General features: G+C 38.5%; 2 gene segments (V, D, J or C); both read left to right on the top strand.

The window, feature by feature from the left end:
• The first annotated feature begins 3,172 nt into the window (after window positions 1–3,172).
• Window positions 3,173–3,983, top strand: LOC122121256. The segment is given in 2 exon segments: window positions 3,173–3,268; window positions 3,637–3,983. Coding segments are annotated over 2 exon segments (381 nt in total).
• Window positions 3,984–26,725: 22,742 nt separating this feature from the next.
• LOC122121259 lies at window positions 26,726–27,295 on the top strand. The segment is given in 2 exon segments: window positions 26,726–26,836; window positions 26,958–27,295. Coding segments are annotated over 2 exon segments (378 nt in total).
• Window positions 27,296–27,729: the final 434 nt, after the last annotated feature.

The raw sequence follows: 27,729 nt of genomic DNA on the forward strand, positions 1-27,729 counted from the left end.
TATGCAATCTGGGGTACTATTAAGATTCAGTGGCATGGGTCTGGGATACAGTTCACTCTCAGAAACAGCAACCTGCAGACTGAAGATGTTGCTACTTTTTTATTTTTATTTTCTTTTTGTATTACTATCAACAGAGTTGTTGTTACCATTCTACAGTAATACAAGTCATAACAAACTTCACAGAGAAGCAGAAGTGAGAGGCTGGGCTGCCCCAGCTGCTCTTCCTGGTGCCTCCACCTGCTGACAGAGCTTCTCAGATGCAGCCAGATTTTTGAGATCATGGGAAAGTATTGGGGAAAAGTCATGGAGGCATCCTCACACCATAACTCTCTGTATTTCTGCTCATTCCAAGCAGTACACACAATGCCTATTATGACTTACAAGGAATATACATCTGTACTTTTTTGTAGCTCATATTGTGTTAATAATTTGCAGTCATCCAATAAAGAGAAAACACTTTTCTGTAGGTCAAATCAGATTTTTAGTATGTTTTTCATTGTAAAAATATTATACAGAGGGGTTACTATTACATGAGCAAGTTAATGAGTACATTTCCTATCAAGCATTGTTGCCTCCTCCTTTGTTTTTCCATTACCATCCCTTCCCTCCCACCTCCACAACTACCCCCTCCCCACCCCCGCCAAAGTTGTAAAGTTTGTTTTAAACATAGTGTCTTGTATATCTCACAGTTATAATGGGTCAACTTGTATCCATTCTTAAGCATTTTGTTTTTTCCCTTCCCCTACCTGAATTACAGAAACTATATAGAAGATGCAAGGCTAATTAATTTTATAGGATAAAGTCATTAAAATTTTTAAAATATTACTGATTCCCACAGTAAAATCTAATTTGAAGTAAAATATAATGTTTTTGTATATGTACACATTGTGCAATGATCTAAAGGAGGTAATTAACAAGTTAATTCATCACTTAAACATTTATTATTTTTGTGTAGTCAACTTTTTTTCTTCAGGAAATTAGATCTTTATAACAACTTATATCAAGTTATGTCACAACAATACAGCCAACATTGTAATCTAACTATCAGATAATTAATCTTTTTCATCCTGAATATCACATTAATTATTATTATTTCTCAATGCCACTTTGTCAGACCACTTTTGGAAGTCAAATGGAATCATGAATTTGTTATTAACTTAAAAAATATAAAAACAAAATAATAAAGATTTTGTACCCTATTTTGGAAGGTTAGGACCTAATTTTTTTGTTGCTTGATCTTCTCAAAATAAACTACTCTCTTATTATTTTCACTTCTCATTGTTATTGAATAGGTGATGTACAAAGTGATTACAGTTACATAAGGCAGGTAATAAGTACATTAATTTTTGAACAGTGTCACCCCTTCCACCATTTTCTCCCTTTTTTCCCTCCTGATTCTTGCCCCAATAGTTGTGTAGTTCATTTTCAACAGTGTCTAGTGAGTATTACTCACTAGCATTTGTTCACCATTTGTCCCACCATTTCTATGGAACCCCTTACTCTCTTCAAAATAAAACAAAACAAAATTTATATACAAGACAAAGGTGCAGAAAACAAAACCAGCCAGAAAGAAGATAAAAAATAAAAAGCAAAAAACAAAAGAAATAAACCATAATTTTAATTGATCATATATATATATATATATATATATATATATATATATGGATATAAATCCATTGAGGCTTTCTTGTGTGTGAAAATATCATACAGAGTGGTTAAAATACATGGGCAAGGTAATGAATACATTTCTTTTCAAGCATTATTGCCTCCTCACTTGTTTCATTTTCTTACCTACCCACAAGCACCCTCCTCCACCTTCCCCCCCCCCCTCCTCCCTCAGCCAAAGTTGTAGAGGTCTTTTTTTCCATAACATCTTGTACATCTTATTTTTGCAATGGGTCCACCTGTATCCCTATTTAAACAATTTGTTTTTCCCTTCCCCTCCGCAAATTATATCAACATCAAATACAGTGAAAACAGGGGTTATACCGTGGGAGAAGTACATACAAAGCAACAAAGAAATCATCTTATAAGTATGTCAGAAACAATCACAAGAAAGAAAAAAAAAACATTTGAATCCTTATCTTGGGGTTCATTTTGTCTAACATCAACTTGTCTGACCATTTCTGCTTGTCCAGACATGTACTAATAATTGCTAATAATGGAAACCATGGGACCTATGTTTCTTTGGGCCTGGCTTACTTCACTTAGTATAATTTTTTGCAACTCTTTCCATTTCCTAACAAATAGGGCAATGTCATTCTTTCTGATGGAGGCATAGAATTCCATTGTGTATATATACCATATTTTCTTGATCCATTCATCTTTTGAGGGCATCTGGGTTGGTTTCAAATCTTAGCTATGGTAAATAATGCTGCAATAAACATAGTTGTGCTGGTAGCTTTAGTATGGTTCTGTTTTTGATCATTTGGGTAAATTCCCAAAAGTGGGAATGCTGGGTAATAGGGGAGCTCTATGTGGAGTCTTTTGAGAAACCTCCATACTGCTGTCCAAAGTGGTTGAAAAAGATTACACTCCCACCAACAGTGCAGTAAGGTTTCTTTCTGTCCTCATTCCCTCCATCATCTGTTGATATTAGAGTTCTTGCCTCTTCAGTAAATGGTGCTGGGAAAATTTGTTAACCACTTGTAGAAAACTAAACCTAGATCCTTATATATCACCCTGCACCAGGATCAACTCTAAATGGATCAAATACCTAGAAGTCAAAGCAGACACTCTGAAAACATTACAGGTTGGATTCAGAGAAACCCTAGGTCTTCTGGGTACATGCCAAAACTTTCTTAAAAGAGACCCAGAAACACAACAAATCAAAGAAATTTTGGACAAATGGGACTGCAAGAAATTGCAGAGCTTGTCCATGGCAAAGGACATAGCTAGCAAGATCAATAGATACAACGACAAGGGTCTCATATCTAAAATAAATTTAGAACTAAAAAAATTAAATCCCCCCCAAACAAATCCTCAATTACACAACTGCCCACTAAACAAGTGGGCTAAAGACTTAAAGAGAACCTTCTCTGAAGAGGAAAGTAGGATGGCCAATAGACACCCTTCCTTTTTTTCTTTTCTTACACTGTTACATCCACCTGGCTATTTGCATATTGCTCCCTAAGGAGGACCTTCCTTTCTAAGTCTGAAATAAAGGCTCAGCTCTGAACTTGCCTTGACCTGTCAAGACTCCACATTTCACTCCTAAAAATGAAGTCCTCGTCTCAGCTCCTGTGGCTGTTAATGCTCTGGATCCCTGGTAAGGGCAAAGGGAGGTGAGGAATAAGAGTGGGTGGGAGGGTGAGCTCTCATAGACCAGTGGTAACTTATCCATGTGTTAGATGTTCATGGTAGGGCAAAGAGGTTTAGGTCTGAGAGAGTGAGAAACAGTCAGAAAGAGCTAGAACCTGTGCTTGAGTGAAGACTCTGCTAGGTGGGAATACTGCTCTTGACTCCTCGATACACTTTTCTGCAGCAAGAATATTGCTTTTAATACTTAGTATTTTAAATTAAAAATCAAATCATGAATATGAATAAGAGGAAATATATATCTAAATAAAAGTAATGCATGCATTGCTCCCTATGTTTATATGTAACCTTGCTCTCTCTACCTTATTCTAATTTCAGGATCCAATGGAGACGTTGTGATGACCCAGACTCCAAGGCCCTTGCCTGTCACACTGGGAGAGCCAGCCTCCATCTCATGCAGGTCTAGTCAGAGCCTTCTGCATAGCAATGGAAACACCTACTTGCATTGGTTCCTACAGAAGCCAGGCGAGTCTCCACATCGCCTGATCTATTTGGTTTCCAAACGAGGATCTGGGGTCCCAGACAGATTCAGTGGCAGTGGGTCAGGCACAGATTTCACACTAACAATCAGCAGGGTGGAAGCAGAGGATGTTGGAGTTTATTACTGTTTTCAAAGTACACATGTTCCTCCCACAGTGATACAGCCTTGAACAAAAACCTCCCATCTGGCTGGGTGAGCTGTCCTCATGGCTGGCTGTTCTGGGGAGCAGCCCAGACTGTTTGAGTCTGCCTAGGAGGAAGATATTGAGGTCAATATAAGAGTGACTCTGAGTATAGATGAAGAGTATATGACAATACAACAAAATGTGATCTGTAACAACCAGAATAATTACCTTAATATAAAGACCATATAAACCAAGAGGTATTTATTGAAAAATGCAAGTCTCTCCTCAGTAATATTATAGCCAACCTGTAATCTAAAAAACAAATGCCTGCTGTGATGATTATTCTCTCTGTGATGAAATGTATAATACTACTTTTCAGCACATGGTAGCCTACATCTTTTGCTATGCTTTCTGTTCAGAATCTGGAAGAACAGTTGTGCCTTTTCTAGCTTCTGCTCTGTGTGATCATCAATCCCTGCCTGACCATCAAGCCACCATCAGAGTTTGATTAGTGTCTTTTGGCTGGAACAACCTGGGGAACATACAAAATTGCACAAAGCACAGTAATGTCTGCCTTCTTTGTCCTGGGGCTCTGGCTCTACTTAAGAGAATGGTGTGTGGAGAAACCCTGTAATATGGTTCATAGGCCCCAGAAGTCTGAGAGTGGGCACTTTTTCAAGAGGGCTTTATTCATCTGTTCATTCTCTGTGTCTTTATATCAAAAAACATGTCAAGACTGCATCATTAATCTTGTTTGCCTTGTATACACTTTTGTCACCTTAGACACCTGGAACTATGACATCTCACAGGCTAGGACTTGGGGAATTCTCAAGTCTCCACCAGTGTCCAGTGTGCTTCTGCTTCAGATGCTATAAATTGTTTTGCCATGATGCTCTCCAAGCCATCTGGGAAAAAGTGGCTTGAAGTGGTAAATGCTCTGGTTTCATCAAGGTATCATTCATAGAAGAAGTATAGGTCTGGAATGTATATGAACTCATGGAATAGCTTTAAGTTACTTATGGAAACATCTTAACAGGAACAATTAATGCAATGTTTATCCACAATTGTAGCATTTTGTATAACACCAGCCAGAAATGTCAGAATTGAATCTCAGTTCTCCTCTCTGCTCAGGCATTTTAACAGAAGTTGCCATCAGATTTGTAATTCTCACCTGGGCTCCTCATTATCTCCTCACAAGTCTGTGAGTCATCAGAAAAGAAAAATAATGTTTCACTGGGACTCCAACATACTGCTATTGCTGTATGATTGACAAGTCAGCTGTTATTACTACTTCCTATCTAAGAGGAAGCTCACATGGAGTTATTTCCAGATATTATTATTGAGTCTATTATCATATCAAGAAAAATTCATTGTAGTAATGGTAATTACAAAATGAGAAATTACATTAAATATTTGCTGTCAATATTTAACACTGCAATACCTTTCTAGAAAAGCACATACACAGGCAAACACACATATAATGGAGGAATATTTGTTTACCCAAATATATATATATAAAATTAAGCATTTCTACTCATTCTTCTCCTGAAAACAGAAATATTCTTATCATCCCTGAGCACTGGTTACAAATGAAAAATAGCTGATTCATCTTTCTTCCAGGAATGATGCTCTGCATTTCATCATGTTAACAGGTTTCCATGGGATGTTTTGTAACCTAAGCTTTAGGAGATTTTGACCTCAACGAAGACCTGTTAAGAAAAAAAATGGTAGCAACACAACTACATCTTTGTCTAATTAACAGAAACTAATTTTTTTTTCTTGGATGCCAAACTGCAAATTCATGATTATTTCTGTTATATGATCCAGTCCTTTGAAAGTATAATGGAATAAATGTTTATTAGCAATTTGATAAAAATTCATGGTCCTGTTCTGAGGATATTTGGACATAAATTTGTGGCAATAGCTTGACCACAGCAGAATGTATATAATCTTAAGTGGTCATTTCCTTTTATGTCTCTGTTCCGGATCAAACAATTCCACACAGTGGAGACAAGACCAGGGACCTGCAACAAAATGAAGAAGCTGAGCCCTGCCTGGATTGGGCACATCAGTGCAAGTGTGAATTTGTCTTTGCACAAACATAAATGATTTGTGTTATAAGCCCCTAGATTTAGAGGAGTTTGTTACACTGAATTATTGTTGTAATGATGACTGGTTTTATATAAAACATGAACACATAGAGAGGATGCATTTTTATGAGAACTGATTACATAACATATTTATAAAATAAATATAAAGTGATAGAATACAGAGACGAATATGAGATTATGTAAATAAAAGTAATGCAGTTACATCTACCATAGAACCTTCTGAAAAAGAAACAATTAATTTGCAACTGACCCATGAACATCAATCAATATCAGAGGAATTAGAAATGGGCTTACATATATGAAATTACTGATAGATATTCACATGTATACCTTAACAGAAAAAACATACTTAGACACACATAATCTATAAAAACATATATAATAAAGGATGACCCATTTTAATAATGAGATGTGCAAGATACTATCTTGAAAACAAACTTTACAACTGGTGGGGAGGAGGGAGAAATTGGGAGGTGGGGAGGGAAAGGATGGTAGGAGCAAAACAAAGGAGGAGGTAACAATGCTCGAAAGGAAATGTACTCATTATCTTATTATGTAGCTGTAACACTCTGTACAGTATTTGTACAATAAAAAATATAAAACATATCGAATACATATAGAATATGTAAAAATTTATGAATCCTAGGTTGTCTACAGCTCTCAACTATTTCCTCCTGTATATCTGGGGATGGATATGACTGTCATCTCAGGGCCTAGAATCCTATGTGAGGCCCTCATTTAGTATATCCACAGGAAACCAGAGAGGGAAAAGCATTCTGGGAAATACACTTCCTGTAGATACTGTGTAATAGAAGTTGAGAGCTGGCCACCCTTGGTGGTCATATGACCCAAAACTCAAGGATTTGATCAGGATTTCATTACCCAAGAACATTTCCATATTGATTCTAAGTATCATCAACATATTGCAAGCAATACTGGAAAGTTTCATTAAGTCACAGGTCAATGGAAAATGAAATTTTTGCATGAAATATGTAAGAATCTCTTCATAAACAAACCAAATTCTTTCTTAACAATATAAAAACAAAACTCAACTAAAAAGGGATGCAGTATTATTTCTTTCACTTCAGAGTTTGTACAGAATTCAGCATCAACAACATCACGAAGACCATGTGACAAAGGCAAAATTATAAACCATCTCAGATCTAGTGAATGTGAATATTCAGTTCAGCAAGATAACAAGTGTTCCTTGTTACGTCTAAGAAGCCTTGTGCAAGCCAGGGCCTGGTTGTTTACAACTGTAACTACAGCTACTCAGGAGACTGAGATTTGAAGATTGTGGTCCAAAGCCAACCCAGGCAGGAAAGGAAGACTCTTATTTCTAATTACCCAAAAAGACCTGGAAGTAGAGCTCTGACTTAAGTGGTAGAGCACTAGTCTTGAGTATACATAGTGCAAGAAAAGGGCCTAGGCCCTACATTCCAGCATGAGGACTGGTAGAAAAAAAATCAGCTGTGTTTACAGGATGAGTATCAAGGATAAAAGATTCTCCTTACTTCTCTATTAGCCACATATAAGGACATGTCTATAAAACCCACATGTTAAACACACACAGATGTGCATCTGTATATACATGCTTGTGTACACACACATACACATGCCTTCATTAGCTCATTCCCAGTTTTTATAACAAAGTACTTATGCACTGTACAAAGTTTTGTTTAATACATACTTTTAGAGTTAGAAAGTCCTAGGTACAGTGTCTTTATTTGTCTGTTCTCAGGTGAGGGCTGTCATGTCTGTATCAGGATATTGTGTGCTATTAGAAAGCCACATGTTGAAGAGGCTGATTATTTGGTTGTCTTCACGTCACAGCAATTGACTCTTAAGAGATCTGACTTACTCCTTTAAACCTCCCAAAGGCAGCACCTCCAGTGATCTAGGCACTTCCCACAAGTCAATGATATTTGAGGTCTTCTACCTCTCAGCATAAACACACAGGGGTCCACTGAGAAAAATCCTTCTTACACAGACTTTGTGGAAAAAGCACATCGAAATGTTAGTAGTGCCTGTCCATATGCTAATACATTTGTATTAACAAACAATTAGATTGGAAATGTGTGAAGTTACTGTCCTCAAAATAATAATAATGCACTTAATACTTGCCAGTACCATAATGATGCATTCACTTCTACAGCTTTAGTAGTCACTGGATTGGGAAATTTTTACATTTATAAATGTCATCATAACATTAGGATCTGAATGCTCATGGTTCTTCAGCCTTAGCTCAGAGATAATATGGGGATCGTCTTAGTGTTCTGCAGGGAAGCCACACAGAAGCCCTGTCAGCACCAGGGAATTCTGCACATGAAAATGTATGGCATTAGTTTCAAGATGCTGGTCTTTTTTTGTGTGTTTTGTTCAGTGGTACTGAGGTGAACTCAAGAATTCACAAGTACTCTTCTATTACTGCAACATATACAGATCTCTTTGCTTTAGGTCATTTTTTTCAAGTAAGGTTTTGGGGTTATGCTTGTCTGGGTCACAAGCCCAGACATTTGTTCAGTCACTAAAGATTTCTTCAGTTTGACACTAAAAGAGATGGATAGCATAGTAATGCACATGTTTATTGAGCAGAGTAATCTGAATAGACTTCAGTTTGTAGGATAGAGAATATCTCAGTTTCTGAATGAGAACAATTTGAAAGGACAGAAACATGAATGTCATCCAAAGGTGTAGGAGACTTCTAGCTCAGGCACGTGGAATGATCACTAAGCTGTTCATGAATCTATGTCCTTTCAGAATACAGAGAGTCAAAGTCTGATGTTAACTGTCTAAATCCTGGTTATGGAAAAGTGTATTCAGGAGTGGAGAGCAACAAATGTCTTATGTGGAGGTGATAGATACCCAATAGGTAGTCTGTACTTTGCAGAACATAACAATATATTTCACAAAGAATATTTTCACATATGTCTTCATCATTCATTGAAATATTTTAGGTTTCTCTCTATTCATCTATCTATCCCTCCATCTATTTTCAGTCTTAAGTCTCATTCTATCTCTGGGTAATTGGGTAATTCTCTTCATGATCAATAAACAATAAAGTTTGCTATAAATAAACAAGCTAATGAGTCAGGGAATCTGGTAAAAAATAATTACTTGTATATCTCTGGAACTGTCTTTTCCTGGAAGATTGGCTTAGGTAAAAAGCTAGCCAAAAAGTATTTCATATCCAACATGGAAATCACAATTCACTCATATCACAGGACATAAATTCATTTAGTTCTCTGGACCCAAGAGAATACCATCCCATGCTAGCACATTTGTATTACCCTGGCTGGGTTGACCTTAATGTATCCTGGGCACATTAAGGACAACATGTCTGAGCTAAGATACTAAAATCTGCAGCCTTATAGTTGTGCACCACACTTCTAGTCCCTGCAATTTACCTGTGCCGAGGGCCCAGCCTACTGCTTTTAGGATGCCATAATAGTCTGCTCTCATCCTGGTCAGGACTCAGTCCCAGTCAGCACATCGCATGGACATGAAGGCCCCTGCTCAGCTCCTGGGATTTCTGCTGCTCTGGCTTCCAGGTAAGGAAAAACAATCCCTAGATTTACTTAACACAATAGTGTTAACAATATTTTATCAATATTTCTTCAAGGAAGACCTTTAATAAATTAATGTCCTATTTTAAATTTTATTTTATTGTAAAGATGCTATACAGAGGGGTTACAGTTACGTGAGCAAGGCAATGAGTACGTTACTTTTTGAGCATTGTTACCCCTTCCCTTGTTGTTGTCCCACTGTCCCTTCCCTCCCCAACTTCCCACACTCCTCCCCTTCCTCTCCATCCCTGCACTCCTTGCCAAAAGTTGTAAAGTTCATTTCCAATATACCATCTTGTGGGTATCATTGTTGCAATGTTGCAATGTGTCAGCATTTTGTTATTCCCCCCAAGTTTTGTGTTTTCAATGTTAGGTGACAGATGTGACACCCAACTGACGCAGTCTCTGTCACTGTCTGTGTCTTTAGGAGACAGAGTCACCATCACTTGTATGGCTACTCACAGTATTAGCAGTTACTTACACTGGTACCAACAGGAAGCAGGAACAATCTCCAAGCGCCTTTTATATAGAGCATTCAGTTTGCAACCTGGGGTCCCATTAAAGTTGAGTGGCAGTTGATCTGGGACAGAGTTCACTTTTACCATAAACAGCCTCCAGCCTAAAGATGTTACAACTTATTTTTGTATGCAATATGCACTGACTCTGCCACAGTGATACAAGTCATAACATAAACCTCTCAGGGAAACACAAGTGTAAGGCTGGCTGCCCCAACTGCTCATAATTGTGCCTACATCTGATGACAGTGGGACTCAAAAGAATGGAACTCTGCAGGTCATTTGAAACTTTTGGTTGAAAAAAATCAGGGACCATCCTTTCCAGCTTACTCATCTTCTTCTACCCCACCAGCATAGATCTGACAATGCACCTGCTGTCTTATTAAAGAGACACATCTATACTTACAAGGATCTGAACTGTGATATTCAATTGGATTCACAAAATAAGGAGATAAAATTATACAAAAAAGATTTTCAAAATACAAGCTGTAGATTTTACAGCTCATCTTGTTCTGGTCCAGAAATAGGCATGTGGATGTAGAGGATACCTGATATTCCTACCAATCTCTTCCACTTACAGTTCTTTGCTTTCTGGAAAGGGTGAAAAACAATACAATGGAGAACGCAGTATCTATTGAACAATTACTGGTAAAACAAATGATTTCTATAGGCAAAAGCCTAGATAGAATTGGATCCATGCTACATAGGATTTAGGAAAATTAACACAAACTATTATGAAAATGCAAGTATAAGAAGTAAAATCAAAATTCTTAGCAGGCGCACCAGCTTTCCAGCTTTGTGACTATGCATAAGCACCATTTCTTAGTTGTCAGAGTTGGAAGAGGGGAGGAGTTGGGGACATGGGAAGGGAAAGGATGGTAGGCCTTAAACAAAGGAGGAGATAACAATGCTTAATAGGAAATGTACTTATTACCTTACTCGTGCAACTGTAACTCCTCTGTACAGTATTTTACAATAAAAACATATTTAAAAAAAAATCAAACAAAAAATTCTTGTGTGTAAACAAGGAGGATTTTCTTAGTATTTTAGAGAGATTCCCATTTTGGTATACACATTCACAGATCCTGCTATGTACATCTAGTTACCAGTAATATTTATCAATCTATTATTTCCCAGTGTTAACAATCTTAAAGTAACTAGAAAAGGCACACAGTATTCATGTGTAGGTTCTTAGTGGCTGGTATTCCACTCCTTATACTTGGATCTACATGGAAGTGGCCTTGACAAGTGTCTGGGTTTCCATTCTCATCCATGGATAGAACTCTCATCTCTAATAAGTTGGATCCTCCAGTATAGGCACAGATGGAGACAGGTCTTTGTGTGTTTCAAACCCCATTAATGTAATATAGATCTCGAGACTTTGCAAGGTTACAATCTAGACAAACTAGATCATATGCAACTGTATGATATAAATGAGATAAAGATGTCTATTAATGCTTCATGTTATTTATTCAAACCACACATTTCTTTACCATTTTCTTTAAAGGCAGATTTGTATTGCCAAATTTAATTTTACATATCCAGTTATTTCAAATTTCCACAAAGTGGCACTGATTTGACCACTAAAGAAGCAGATAAAGTGTGGGCTGCAGGAAGGAAACTCCATCCACAACATCAAGCAATCAGGAAAGATAAACCCAGGTCATGGAAATTCCTAACCACACTGGCCTTGTGTATCTCTGACCTAGAGACTCCTTATGTGTCTCAGAGTGAAGTCTTCTAGACAGACTAGCCCTTCTTTGTTCTCTGTCATCTCAGCTTCTAGACAGTCTCCTGTTGTGAGGGGCTTCATCCTGCAAATGTCAGTCATCCCCAAAATAAAGCTGCCACTTGCTCCTGGTCTTTGAGATCAGATCATTTTTATGTAATTATATCACAGATGTCACAATACTCTTATAGATTCACACTTCCTGCTTATTGGACACAAACAATTCACTTTGAAGAGCTTCTGGCCTGACATCCAGATAATACACCTGGTTCTAACGTATGAATCCAGACTAAGAGCATGAGGCAAAGGAGCCTGAATGGCAGAATACAAAGTGCCCTTTTGTAAGTCCTACCTCCTTTGATTGCCTCAGGTCTTTATTAAAGACAGTTAGGAACCTGAATCCCACTTGGGCACAATGGACACTCCTCTTAGATCCTTACTCTTTTCCTTTTCAGCATGTGGTCACAAAATTTGGTGATGTTGTTACAGCCACAGTATTATGTATTAGCGTAGGAGAGTGACAATTTAAGTCATGTTGGCATAGTCTGCCTTAGTTCTATAGATAGTATGTGAAAACTGAAATGGCTCTTTTCTTTTTCTGTGTGCTGGTACTGGTACTTGTATTCAGAGCCTGGGAGCAATTCCTGAGAATTTTTGGCTCAAAGCTCTACCACTTGAGCCACAGCTCTACTTCTGTAATTTTTAATAGTTAACTGGAGTTGGCTTTGAACTGTGATCCTCAGATCTGGACCTCCTGAGTAAGTAGCTTGGATTGCAGAGTGAGCCACTGGCACCTGGCTGAAATGGCTTGTTTTTGCTAAAGAAGAATTGTGGTGAGTATTTATATTTTCTGAACCTTTAAGGGTCATATATTATGACAGAAAACAATAACAATAACAAAACAATAACAATGATAGTATCTTATAGTGTTAAGGATTTATTTCCACAAAATATAGAAATACATTCTCCAATGCAAGCATCTTTAAAGTATGCTTTGCATCCATTATATTTTCCAGCAGTAAGTGAGGTCATGACATATTTCATATTGTTACTCATTTTCCCAGAATTCAAATTTGGTATTGAGTAATAGGTCTTAGTGTTATTTTTAATTTAACGTTTCTTCACAATTATTTTCTAAGCAAGCAGTTGTATTTAAAATGGATTCATGAGTTGATATTATTTGTGTGTGTATCTGTGTACTTTCCTTTTCCAAGTCCTTATGTCCTCAAGTGCTTTTACTGGAATGAGACTTAGATTTAATAATTTATAGAATGATAACCAGTTTCTAGTTTGTTATGCTAAGAGACAAAAAGTTAAAATGCACAAATCATAAAAATTATACTAATGGAAACAGTAAAAACTTTGTGGAGATAGGAAACATTTACTCTAATTTTATCTGCTCATCATGATTTGTTGGCTTTTACAGAGATTATTGCCCAGAATTTTGCCATAAATAATAATTATTATTTTTATTTGCATAAAAAATAATTTTATGCAAATAACTCTTGTTAGTTTGTTAAAATATCTTATTTTGCTAAATTTCCTAGAAAAGATTTCAAGGTTAGATTTTGCAGAACCTTACCTAGAATTAGATTTGTTTTTTGGTATTTCTTTTAAATTAAGAATGATAGAGAAGGATATTGTCTTGCTATTTGTTTATTTATAAGTGCTGGGGTTGAGCATAGGATCTTACATTTGCTTAAATGGTCCTTGATTACGTGAGCCATACACTCAACAATATTTTTAGTGGTCACTTTTGAGATAGGCTTTGTGACCATATTTTTCTTTGACTGTCCTACAACCAGGATCTTTAGGATCTCAGCCTCCTAAGTAGCTAGGACTACTAACCTGATCTCTGCCTCCCAGCATCAATCTATGATTCCTACTCCTCTAGCATTTGTTTTCAGTTGTATGAGCATTATTCTAAAGTAAACTGAGGTAGGCAGTATTTTTTCCAGAAGCGGATTATTCTGGTCTCAAATGCTTTAGTGAGAAATGGAGCACAGTCAAGTTGTTTCCATGTTTAAATGATTCACGATGTGAAATTATCGCAACAGTAACAGTTATCATCATTAAATGAAGGGCCAATAAAATGTCAGCCTTACAAGCTAATTGTAAACAGGAATGTGACCAGCCTGGCTTGGACCCAAGGATACTATGTAAATCATCAAATGATTCAAAAGAAAAGGGCATGTGTGCTACATCTTTGAAAGGGAGACAAAATGGAGTTTTTCCAGGAAATGTCATTGAGGGCTTGTGAAAGATCAAGATGACAACGTTAAGTGCATGATTCTCAGGAATATTCACCAAAATTTTTAGCAAATACTTTAAATATGCATTAAACTCTTTCAACAAGACACTACATGAAACATAAATTGATTGGTATCAGAATACATAATTATAAAGATAATTGAGGCATTTCATCTTCTGTTACCTCATGCGATAAATATTTAAGTCATCGGCCAGTATGAGAACAGGTGCAGCCCCTCTTTTAAGTTTTAAACCTGTCTGTAACCACAATCAGAAACAGCATGATGATGACATGATACTGGGACTCCGAACTGAGAAAGACGACAAAATAGAAAAGGGGCAGCAGGAGATCCAGAGCTCAGCTCCTGCTTCTGAATCCTGAAATCTCTTAACAAGGCTTTTTAATTTAGTTCACAACAGGCGAAGTAACTTGTTTTTAATATATTTGCAACGTACTATATGATTTTTTTGTTTCTCTTGTAATGTTCTTTCCTATGGTATAACCTCTGTTTCAATGTATTTTATTCCGGTGCCCTGCATCTTGTACATACATTTTTCTCATTTGGGGAGGGGAAGGGAAATAGCAAAATGCTGAAATATGGATACAGCTGACCCACTGTAACAATGAGATGTACAAGATACTATGTAGAGAACGAAGTTTACAACTTTGGGTGGGGAGGGAGGAGTTGGGGAAGTGGGACAGGAAGGGATGGAAGGGGAAATATAAACGAGGAGGCAACAATGCTGGATAGTAAATGTACTCATTATATTACTCATGTAACTGTAACCCCTCTGTACAGTATCTTTACAATAAAAAACACAAATTTCAAAAAGGACATAAGTAGGGATACAGGTTGACCTATTATAACAATGAGATGTACAAGACACCATGTTACTTTACAACTTCTGCGAGGGGAGGGGCGGGAGTCAAGGAGGTTGGAAAGGAAGGGATGGTGGGGGGCGGGAACAAAGGAGGAGGTAACAATGCTTGATAGGAAAGGTACTCATTACTTTGCTCATGTAACTGTAACCCCTCTGTACAGTATGTTTACAATAAAAAACGTACAAAAAAGAAAATAAAAGTACAGGCAAATGACTACAGGTATGTGCAGAGACTAGGGTATTCATACCTTTGAAATTAACAGCATTAACATGAGGCATAGTTTGCATACAAGTGATAAATGCCTCCCTTAGGAAGCAGAGGGAAGCAATAAACACTCTAACTTTTTAAATAAGTTTTTTATTGTGAACATACTGTACTGAAGGGTTACAGTTACATGAGCAAGGTAATCAGTACATTTTTTATCAAGCATTGTTGCCCACTCCTTTGTTTTTCCCCTACCATCCCTTCCCTCCCACCTCCTCAACTACACTCCTCCCTCGAACTACCCCCCTGCTAAATTGTAAAGTTTGTTTTTCATCATATTGCCTTATATAACTCATTGTTACAATGGGTCAACCTGTATTCCTATTTAAACATTTTGTTTTTTCCCTTCCCCTCTCCAAATTATACCGACATTAAATACAATGAAAACAGGGGTTATACCGTTGGGGAGGGACATGCAAAGTGACCAAAAATCTAAATTTATCATAGACTTCTTTCTCATCTCTAAAGTCTTAAACAACCCAAGCAGCTGACATTTAAGGGAGAAAATTGAAGCTCTGTTTTGCCTTGACAGTTTGACCTTTCCTGGGCCCAACTCTCAGTCTTCTGAATACAGTCAGAGACGACTTTCCAATCTCTTTATCCTTTCTAGGTCTCACAGCTCAACTCCAGAGTTCATTACATTTCCCCCTTGTATTATTATTTAAGACAATATGATTGTCGTTTCTGCTTGAGTGGAAACATGCTGATGATAAACATTGGAATAGACAGGGAACTAACAGGACAGCCCCTAAGATGGAAGCTCTTGGACCCAAAAAGAGACATAGCCAAGTCAGCCCCCAGTCATTAATAATTTTTAACTTGTTTAATTCCATTTTGAGCTGCTCTAACTCGTTCTGAATTTTTTTTGAGAATCGTTAGTTATATTAAAACAACCCTTCAAATTCTTGTTTTTCATCAGCAAATAATCTATGGAAGCTTATTTTTGTCAAATACTTGATCTTAACTCCATTATTTCCTGATTTATTTCTTCCAGAATTATGGCCCTAACATTTGTTGTCTTGTTGAAAAGACAAGCTAGCTGACTAGATTCTCTCTGGATACCTACTCCACAAGTTTAGGGTCATGTAGAATAAATGCTGTAGCTACAACTCTATCGTCAGTACTTAATAGTATAAGGTTATCTTCAAAATTTTCTGCAGATCATGTTTCATTCATACCTTATTCTAGTGAGTTTAATTATTAAGTAATAGAGGTATATCCTCCCAATGTAACAGAGTCCTGAATAATTTCTCTTCAGAAGACGAGATGTTTTTCTTCCACAAAAGAAAAAGACCAACCAATTCCAAGTAATTTTCCTTTAGACAAAGCAAGTATTGCTACAGAACAGTTACTAAAATGGTCCACAAAACTGAAACATAAACATTTTTGATGATCTATAAATTCAAGGTCAATACTTAACTCATTCTCTATGATTTCATCTTTTTTTATTTTGATTTCATCTTTTTGCTGACTAATTTTATCCTAGGTTATAAATTTGTCCCCTTCTAAGGTAACAGCAGTTCTGACTAAATTTTGCAATAGGATATTTGTACAGAAGGGCTTTCCTCAATAAAAAAGGAAGTTTTAATGATGGTATTAATGGCCAATAGAAGCCTTATATTTGAAGAACTGTAAATTCTGTCTCAAGAGCTAAATATACAATAACATTTTTTTCTATAAGAGCACTGTCTTGGTGGTAGACTCTCTGTATTTTGGAACTGAAACCAATCAGATATATTTATCCAGGGCCTGTCAAGTTTTTTGTGACTAAATAGTTCTACTCTACCTTTATATCAATGGACAGGTCCCACTTCTGAATTGTTACATATCACAGTACATGTTAAGTATAATATTGACCCATCATTGGAACCCTCCCGGCAGAGGCTTGCACTCTGCAAGAGGCACTCACACTATGAATAAGTGATGTTTCCATTACAAAGACATGGCATTAATTTCCTGTCCTTTGTCCTGTAAGCATCTCTCAGCTTCTTGAGAAAGCTTCTTCATCTGTTCCAACATGGGAATAGTTGCTGTTCTGGTTTGCACTGTTTATCCAGTGCCTGCAGTCATCTTCATCCTCTTGAAGGATTCATCCAGAGGTTCCTTGGTATTAGATGATCTTTCCTTCATTCCTGGGTATTAGTTTCTGGGCTGGTAACCAGATGTCTGTAAAACCTGTGGAGACATAAGCATGACCATGGTGCCATATACTTTGACAGTTTCAAATTTCCAGTTATTATCACTATCATCCTTCTACCATGTAGGCTGGCATGAAGATGGCAATTTTTTCAGAACTTTCCAATGTTTATCTTCTTGTGAAGTATTGGATGCAAAACTAAATTTTCATAATTTAGGATATGTAATGATTGCTATCTGTTCTTTGGCTGGTTCAGTGACCTATGCCTATTCCCCCTTCTTGTTTACTTAGTTGAGACTTGAGTATATGGTTACTGTATTCCACAATGGCTTATCCTTGAGGATTATATGAGATATCTGTAATATGTTTAATGTGCCATTTATGTAGGGAAATTTGCAATTTAGTACTAGTATAAGCAGAACATTGTAGAGGAATCACCTATGATCAAAGAACTCATTGCCTTGGGACAAAGGACTGAGCATTTGGGAATGAGCTCTAATGAGATTAAAAGAAGTGGGATAAACCGTGAACAGTTGATGAACAGGTGGATGAACAGTTCTTTCTCCTGTGTAGACTGTTAAGGGAGTTGTTACAAGAGCAATATACCTTTCTCTTTTTGCTTCTGTCAGTAAAATAAAGAGGTAGTCTTCATTTAGGATAACAATCTTTGGCAAAATCCGTTGTATATATTTTAGAGATGAATAGACCTTACCATTTTGATTATGATATCCTAGATATTTCAGCTAAGTGGAAAGAACTATTTATCTCCTTACATGCTAGGGATTCAAGATTCACTCTTTCTAACTCCATATTTTAGATATGTTGCTGTAGTAGTTGCAGCTCCTCTTGAGCCTGTGGAAGTTATTACACGAGGGCTCAATATGATATAACATGGTCAGTGTTAGAAAAACAGACAACACCAAAGAAACTATGAGACAAAATGCAAAACAGAAAACTCCTGTTAACAATAGCATTTGTACATAGATAATCAAGACCTGGATAGCACAGAACACATTCCAATACACATTAGCACACATTTTGATTTTTAAATATTTCCTAGATGGGCTTCAGTTTCTAGGACTTGGAAAGAGAAATAGAGAAAGGAAAGGCACATGGCCTTATTTTAAGAATGCAACAGAAATCTTTAGAAAGGTCTGTCAATCCCCATCCTATACCAAGAAGGTTATTTAACTTATACAAGGATCTGAATTTGCTTGGAGTTTTTATTTTCTGAACAATTCTTTTTCATCTGCAAGGTTGGCATTTGTGGCCCTGATGAGGTCCAAGCATTCTGAGACTCTGAATTAGGATTATCAAAGGGAAGCATTTGGAGAAGTAATTCTATTAACTCAGTTTGTTGTACAGTTTTATGAAGATTGTCTCAACCTGGCTATAAAATAACATAAGGTGCTGGGTCTCCATGCCTGATTTCTACTGAAGAGATAGTCACTTATCCTGGCTGTGTTATCTTTTCTCTTGCCCTGTGTTCCTGATTAATAGCTTGATCATCATACTGTAACTGTTGAGCCATGTTCAGCCAAACTCTCTTCCTCCTAAGTGGGGCAGCCCCAATTTGTATGGGGGCTGGACATGCTCCTTTCTATAGGTTTAGCTATGGGCTTCCTCATTCCAGGACATTTTGAATTACAAATACTGGTTAGGCTTCAAGCAGGTTTCCTTTTTCTACATAGGAGCTTCCAATACAGACCTACACTCTGATTATGGAGGAGTTTGAAAAGGTTGAAACATCATTGTAATTATTGCATAAAAATCAGTTTTTATATTTTTTATTGTAAAAATGCTGTACAGAGGGGTTACAGTTACATGAGTAAGGTAATGAGTACATTTCCTATCAAGCATTGTTACCTCCTCCTTTGTTTTTCCTCTACCATCCCTTCCCTCCCAATGGGATTATTTTCCCCTGGTTAAGAGCCATTTCAATGGCCTGACAACCTCCTTCCATCACCAAATTTGAAGCATTCCTTGTGGAGGCAACCGATGACAATATTTTTTGACATAAAAGGCTAAGTCCTCAGTCTTTTCTCTTTACTTTTGCTCCTGAGGCTGCCAGCAGCATCTTTGTTGACTTAAAATACTCAGCCCTTTTGCTTTTAGCTTTCCCCCTTGTTACCCTGGCAATCCTGAAGTATGGTGCTAGTGCAGGAACTCCTCAGGGTTCTTGTGTTGACTTTTGCAAATCCTTCAGTTCACTTGTTATTCAAGCCCCATGTTGGGTGCCACTTGTTGCTAACCACAACCAGGATCACCAAGATGACAGGATACCTGGCCAATGAAAGAGAAAAGAGAGAAACTACAAAAGGAGACAGCAGGGGATCCAGAGCTGAGATCTCAGTAACAAATCTTTTTATTTAGTTCAGTATTGATACTAGGGTATGAATATATTTGAAGTTATAACCACTATGGATAATTTGCATACAAGTGATAATGGAGTCCCTTATCTTATGAAGCTGAGGGAAGCAATAAGCACTCCAACAGTAGCATAGACATTCATCTTATCTCCAAGGCCTTAAACTTTAGATGCACAAGCAGCCACAAGGTGCAAACTTGAACCTCTGTTTTGCCTTGACTGTTTGATATTTCCAGGGCCCAGCTTTCAGCCTTCTGGTTACTGTTGAGATGGCTTTCCTATTTCTTTACCCTTTCCAGGTCTCACAGCTCAGCTTCAGAGTTCCCTACATAAATCCATGTTTGAATTCCTTTTATTAAGTAAACAAGCAGCTCCAAACATCAAACAGGCTTCTGACATCTTCATCAGCTTAAGCATTATTGCAGACTATGAATCCCCACCACATGCTCAGGAGCTTTATCACTGCTCCTCAGGTCAACAAGTCTCTTGCCGCGGACCCGCTCTGTCGGGACGAAGGAGGATACCTAGGGGAGGAAGGAACCTGGAATAGGGGGGAAGATGGCAAACAGACAACTAACACACATTAGGAGTGGATGCTGAGTGAGATTTAATGCAGAGGATAACAAACTTTTATAGCAAAAGTCTCCATAAGAAAGGGCAAAAGGTTACACAATCTGCTGCAGGGCTTCATTCTTGGGCGGTCACCAGCAGGTGGCCTGAAAGGGCAAAAGGTTACACAACCTTGCTGCAGGGCTTCATTCTTGGGTGGTCACTAGCTGGTCCCCTGATAGGCACTTGTTTCGGGCTTGTCTCTAAGAAATATAATGGGTTTCAATGTTTGTCACCAACTAACCATTACCTTATTTCTATAGAGGCCTTAACTGTTCCATAAGATCTTTCCTGTTCCTTCTTTTTTTTTTTTAATTTTATTTTATTTTATTTGAGAACATACTGTACAGAGGGGTTACAATTACATGGGCAGGATAATGCATACATTTCTTACCAAGCATTGCAGCCTCCCCCCTCCCCCCCACCCAATCATACCCCACTCCCCCCCCACACACCGACATTGTAAAGCTGGTTTTGACATGACATTTTGTACTTCTCATTGTTGCAACAGGTCCACCTGAATCCTTAAACGACTTGTTTGTCCCCATCTCCTCCACATGTTATACTGACATCAAATATAGTGAAAGCAGGGGTTACACTGTGGGGGAGGGACATACAAAGCAACAAAGAAATAATCTTATAAATGCGTTAGAAACACATGCATGAAAGAAACAAAAACATTAAAATACATATTTGAGGGTTCGTTTTCCTAACATCACATTCTGACTTTTTCCGCTTGACTCATACCTATACTAGATATTGCAAATATGGGAAACCATGGGACCTATGTTTCTTTGGGCCTGGCTTACTTCACTTAATATAATTTTTTCCAAGCCTTTCCATTTCCTAACAAATGGGGAAATGTCATTCTTTCTGATGGAGGCATAGAATTCCATTGTGTATATACACCACATTTTCTTGATCCATTCATCTACTGAGGGGCATCTGGGTTGGTTCCATATCTTAGCTATGGTAAATAATGCTGCAATAAACATAGTTGTGCTGGTAGCTTTAGTGTGGTCTTTTTTGTAAACATTAGGGTAAATGCCCAAAAGTGGGATTGCTGGGTCATAGGGGAATTCTTTGTGAAGTCTTTTGAGGAACCTCCATACTGCTTTCCAAAGTGGTTGAACAAGTTTACATTCCCACCAACAATGAAGTAAGGTTCCTTTCTGTCCACATCCCCTCCAGCATCTGTTGTTGTTAGAGTTCTTGATTTTTGCTGTTCTAATTGGTGTGAGGTGATATCTCAAAATTACTCAAGCTGATTCAAAACTTTGGCAAAGTAGCAGGTTATAAAATTAACCCCCAAAAATCAATGGCTTTTCTGTATGCCAACAATGAGAAAAGTGTGGCTGAAATTAGGAAAGCAACTCCATTTGTAATAGCCCCACAAAAAATAAAATACCTAGGAATTAACTTAACTAAAGAAGTGAATGACCTCTATGATGAAAACTTTAAAATCTTGAAAAAGGAAATCAACACAGAACTTAAAAAATGGCAAAACCTCCCATGCTCCTGGATTGGAAAGATTAACATCATGAAAATGGCAATACTTCCCAAGGCTATCTACAAATTCAACCCAATACCTGTCAAAATTCCACCCTCATTCTTCAAGGAAACAGAAGAGGCAATCCAAAAATTCATAGGGAACAAGAAAAGACCCCGAATAGCAAAAACGCTCCTCAACGGAAAGAACACTGCTGGAGGAATATCAATACCAAATTTCAAACTCTACTATAAAGCCATAGTAATCAAAACAGCTTGGTATTGGCATAAGAACAGACCTCAGGACCAATGGAATAGAATTGAAAACCCAGAAATGAACCTACAGACCTATAGCCATCTAATCTTCGATAAGGGAGCTAAAACAATAGAATGGAAGACAGACAGCCTCTTCAATAAATGGTGCTGCAAAACTGGTTAACTACATGTAGAAAACTAAAGCTAGATCCTTGTATATCACCCTGCACCAGAATCAACTCCAAATGGATCAAAGACCTTGAACTCAAAGCAGACACTCTGAAAACATTACAGGATGGAATAGGAGAAACCCTGGGTCTCCTTGGCTCAGGCCGAAATTTTCTGAATAGATACCCGGAAACACAACAAATCAAAGAAAGGTTGGACAAGTGGGATTGCATAAGGTTGCAGAGCTTCTGCAGGGCAAATGACATAGCTAGCAAGATCAATAGAAAGCCCACGGATTGGGAGAAGATCTTTACTAGCCATACAATGGACAAGGGTCTCATATCTAAAATATACTTGGAGCTCAAAAAATTAAACCACCCAACAACAAATCCTCAAAGAAACAACTGCCCAATAAGTAAGTGGGCGAAAGACTTAAAGAGAAGCTTCTCTGAAGAAGAAAGAAGGATGGCCAATAGACACATGAAGAAATGTTCAACATCCCTAGCCATAAAAGAAATGCAAATCTTGTTCCTTCTTTAATAGTAAGGTCACGGGGCCTAGATCTAGCAAGTCTCTTAGTAAATGAAAGAGAGTAACAGGAAGTTCTTTCTCCTAAGTAGTTATCTCAGCAATTGCCATACATTCCTTCTGTTCTAGCTGCGCCTGCAGCTTCTTGTAAATCTCTTACAAACAATTCCTTCTGCTGAAGTGACTTGTGAAACCCTCAATACTTTTATATTTACTTATGACTTGTCTACTAGCCTCCATAAGAGGGGCTTTCAGGGTAGCACTTAACTCCGGTGAGTTAGTCATATTTTTAAGACACTCATCAGATATTGGAGTCGTCAACACTCTTAAGAAAGAGCTTTGATTAAGGGAACGTTGACAATGAGTAAGTACAATGAACAGCAGAAACAGTAAAAGATTAATAGGCACTCTTATACAGTGAAGAAAAGAAAAGCAGAAACATCTTTCCCAGGGGCTTGCCAGGCTTTCCAGGAGGTAAGCCTCTTTGAAGCCCTATTCTCCGAGGTAGACTTCGGTGAAGTCCCAATACTCCGAGATAGGTTTCTGTAAAGCCCCATTCTCAGGTCTGAAAGCTGGTTTCCCATGCTAAGCAGACTCCACTGGAGTAGGCGTGGCAGTCTCTCCTCTCCCATGTCAAGTCCTCCCACATCTCTGTCACTGACACATTGAAGGTTCCACAGCCCCACCTGATGGTAATAAGCAAAACAGCTACAGATCTCAAACTGTATTGGGGCAGTTGTTCATTTACTCCTACCCCAAACACAAAGAAATTATTGTTATACACTAATAGTATCAGGGATGATCATCAACCCTGAAATCTTGAGCACATCAAAGAAAATCAATGATCTCATAGAGCATTCCATTTAATGTATTGACAGACATCACATGAACAAAGACTGTTCTGGCTGTTCCTAACTTGGTCTTTCAAGATTCTTACCCCTTTTACTGTGCTGTCTAGGCCTTTGAACTTAAGGCCTGAATGCTGTCCCTGAGCTGTACTGCTTGAGCCACATTACTTTTTTTTTTTTTTGTCGGTCGTGGGCTTGATCTCTGGGCCTGGGCGCTGTCCCTCAGCTCTTCAGCTCAAGGCGAGCGCTCTACCACTTGAGCTACAGCGCCACTTCTGGTTTTCTGGTGGTTTATTGGAGATAGGAGTCTCACGGTCTCTCCTGCCCGGGCTGGCTTTGAACCATGATCCTCAGATCTCAGCCTCCTGAGTAGCTAGGATTACAGGCGTGAGCCACCAGTGCCCAGCATCTTGAGCCACATTTCTACTGCTGGCTTTTGGTGGTTAATTGGAGGTAAGAGTCTCACAGAGGTTTTTGTCTGAGCTGACATTGGACTGTGATCCTCAGATCTCCATCTTCTGAGTGGTTATCTATCCACATTGGATATTTCTTGTGTTTCACATCATGAAGAGAAGTTCTACAGAGGGTGGCATGTAATATATGAGCACCGTGTAACAAACATCTTTGGATTTTAGGCTTTATTCAAATCCAGACTTGGGCATCTGTCTCTGTCTCTGTCTCTGACTCTCTCTCTCTCTCTCCTTTCTCTTGTCTCCCCTCCCCAAAGTTCCAAGGGATTTATAGGCTTTTATGTCATGAAAAAGGATGGAAGTTCAAACACGCATTGTTTTGTACCAGAGCTACATTTAAGAGTACTCCTAACACAAATGTTTCTTAGGCTTCTCCCATTTAGTGCATTGTCATAGAGTTTTCTGCCCATTGTAAACAAAAGTTTCCCAAAGGCCATTCACTTTATGTTCTTGTTTGGGTGTAGTATGGATTGATCCTCATGTGGGAAGGCCTTCGCACTTACTCTAACTTCACTGTCTGCGGTCTTTGTCCTCACTGTATGAAGATGTCCACTCTATATTTTTACCTCCAATTCCTAGTCTTCATCCTTGGACATGTTGCATTTTACCCCTTCCATGCCTATTTGAGACATAATCCCTAAACTCAGTCATTAAAAACACCATCACTTAGTCGATACCTTCACTTACAGTACACAAAATGGATGATGTAGGAACATACAGATGTGTGAAATGGAGAACACTGAAGTAGATATGAGTTCATGGTTTAGAGAACACCTCAGCTTCTGAGGGGCCTCAGCTTCAGATAATAAAGATAGGAGATACATGACACCCAAAAGCTTAGGAAATGTCTGGTGTAGAAATGTGTAATGCTCACTAAGCTAGAAATAGCATCAAATTCTTTCCTTAGTAGAAGCTAGGGGTGTTTAGGGGAGCTTATATGAACTTTCCTGGAGGGAGGCGTTGGGAAAGAACATTCACCAGAGAAGAAAAACAGTCATTTATCAGGAGTGTGCTGGGCACCAATGCAAAGGCCAGGGGATGGTCTATACCTTGCAGATCATGATTTTTTATTGCTCCGATTTTTCTTTTGCATAGTATTTTTAAAGTAAAATTTAAGCCACCTAGCTACCTAGGTAGCTTTCTGGATTTTCTTTCCTTCCTTGCTTCCTTGCTTTTATTCTTTCCTTAAATTTCCATTTTTTTTCTTTTTTCTACTTCCCTACAGATGTACATTTCTATCTGTCTACTTCTACCTAGCCAACTACCTACCTACCTATGATTAGTGTTATCACATATCAATTTCTGGGTAATACTGTTATGATTATTCTTTGGGATAGGACAGGGAAACAGTGAAAATTCTGGGAATCTGGACTCATAATATCTAGTAACAGAGCAGCAGTATTCTATAATTATTTTAATTGTAAAACTGTTTAATTTTTTTCTGAGTGACTGAATTATATAAAAAGCTGTCATGAAACCATAACATGGGGCTGGGAGGGTGGCTCCGTGGTAGAGTGCTTGCCTTGCATACATGAGGTCCTGGGTTCCATTCCTCAGCCCCAAATAAGCAGTGGAAGTAGTGCTGTGGCGCAAGTGGTAGAGTGCTTGCCTTGAGTTGAAGAACTGAGGGACAGCGCCCAGGCCCAGAGTTCAGGCCTCACAACCAACTTGAAAAAAAGAAAAAGAAAAAGAAAAAAGTAAAGCATATCATGGATCATGTCAAAATTAAAATGCACTTATAAAAAAAAAAAGAGCAGTAGAGAACAATAGAGTCAATCTGCCTTAGGTCTGCAAGGAAAAATATTTTCTTTTTTTTTCTGTATAAATGCATAGATTTTAATTTTCTTTTCTTTTCTTTATTTTTTTAGAGGCACTAAAGTTTATTTAACATTTAAAAATGTTTCACTTCACTAACATGACAGACAGATCCTGTCCAAACAGTTAAAATCCAGAGTTAGGGCAGGAAAGATCTTAACCCATTTCAGAGGTGGAGTGAGGGAGCTGAGCAGGCCTTCAGGATGGGTCAGGCTCCTCTCCACTAGGTGGAGAGAGGGAGCAGAGCCAGGCCTTCAGGGTGGGTCAGGCTCCTCCACTAGGTGGAGAGAGGAAGCCTCAGACTGATTGACATCAGGAGTCAGGTTTAATGTTCACAAAGAAAAAAAGAGCTAGATACATTGGAAACTGGTTCCTGATGAGTCAATGGGGAGGTCAGTGGTTCTTTCTTCAGTAAGAAAAAAGAAGTTGTCTGGGGTGGGGGCGGAGGCTGTAGACTAAGGGCCACCATTCCACAAAGGTTCCTTTCTTTTCCAGTAACACTGTCCCTTCATTTTCTTTTAATATATATTTTATTGTAAAGATATTGTACAGAGGAGTTACAGTTACATGAGTAAGGTAATGAGTTCATTTCCTATTGATCATTGTCACACCCTCCTTTAAAAACATTTTCTGAGGACAAATTTGTTCTTTGCAGGTCTCTAGAGACCCCACCCCTGGTGACTTTAGTTCTGGGCTTTGACAGGCATTTCAGCCAGCCTGCATCTGGCCCAGGCCTGCAGCTCTGCCCACTGCTTGAGGATTTGCATGTGCCCAGAATACAGCCTACTGCCCTGAGAATTTCTTTATAGTCTGCTCACACCCTGTGCAGGAGTCAGTTGCAGTCAGCACACAGCATGGACATGAGGGCCCCTGCTCAGCTCCTGGGGCTCCTTCTGCTCTGGCTCCCAGGTAAGGAAGGAGATGCTAGGAATTTATTCAGCCCATTGTTAACAGTGTTGCCTCATTCTTCATGAATGGTCTCAGAGCAAAATTAATTGTGTTGATATTTGTCTTTTGTTTCCAATGTCAGGTGCCAGATGTGACATCCTAATGACTCAGTCTCCATCCTACTTGTCTGCATCAGTAGGAGACAGAGTCTCCATCACTTGCAGAGCCAGTCAGGGCATTGGTACTAATTTACATTGGTATCAGCAGAAACCAAGGAAAGCTCCTAAACTTTTGATTTATTGGGCAAACAACTTGCAATCCGGGGTCCCATCCAGGTTCAGTGGCAGTGGATCTGGGACAGAGTTCACGCTCACCATAAGCAGCCTTCAGTCTGAAGACTTTGCAACTTATTACTGTCAACAGGGTAGTAGTTTTCCTCCCACAGTGATACAAGCCATAACATAAACCTCCCAGGGAGGCAGAAGTGAGAGGCTGGGCTGCCCCAGCTGTTCCTCCTGGGGCCTTTGCCTACAGATAGTGTTTCTCAGCTAGAGAAAGGCTCTGAGGTTCAGTGGGGGTTTGGTCCAGGCCATCAATGACAATCCTCTCAATTTTATCTTTCCTCCATCTCAGCCTCAGGGGCACCAACCAGACAAGGCTTTTTTCGCCTTATAAATAACACAAGTCTGTATTTCAGAGCACCTGCAATGTGGTATTCAGGTCGATATGATTTCCACTTGGTCACAAGAGAGATCTTTGCCTTCTCTTTCCTCCTCTTAAACTGCTCCTCTTAAACAAGCACTTCCTGACTTGCATAGTGTTTTCCCTTTTAAGTCTGAGATGAAGGCTCAGCTTGACTTTGTCTTTACATATTAGGATTCCTCTGTTCACGCTTTAAAATGAGGTACTGGTGG

This window comes from Dipodomys spectabilis, unplaced genomic scaffold (genome assembly GCF_019054845.1).
Source record: "Dipodomys spectabilis isolate Male_0828 unplaced genomic scaffold, ASM1905484v1 ptg000187l, whole genome shotgun sequence".
NCBI classification, from domain to species: Eukaryota; Metazoa; Chordata; class Mammalia; order Rodentia; family Heteromyidae; genus Dipodomys; species Dipodomys spectabilis.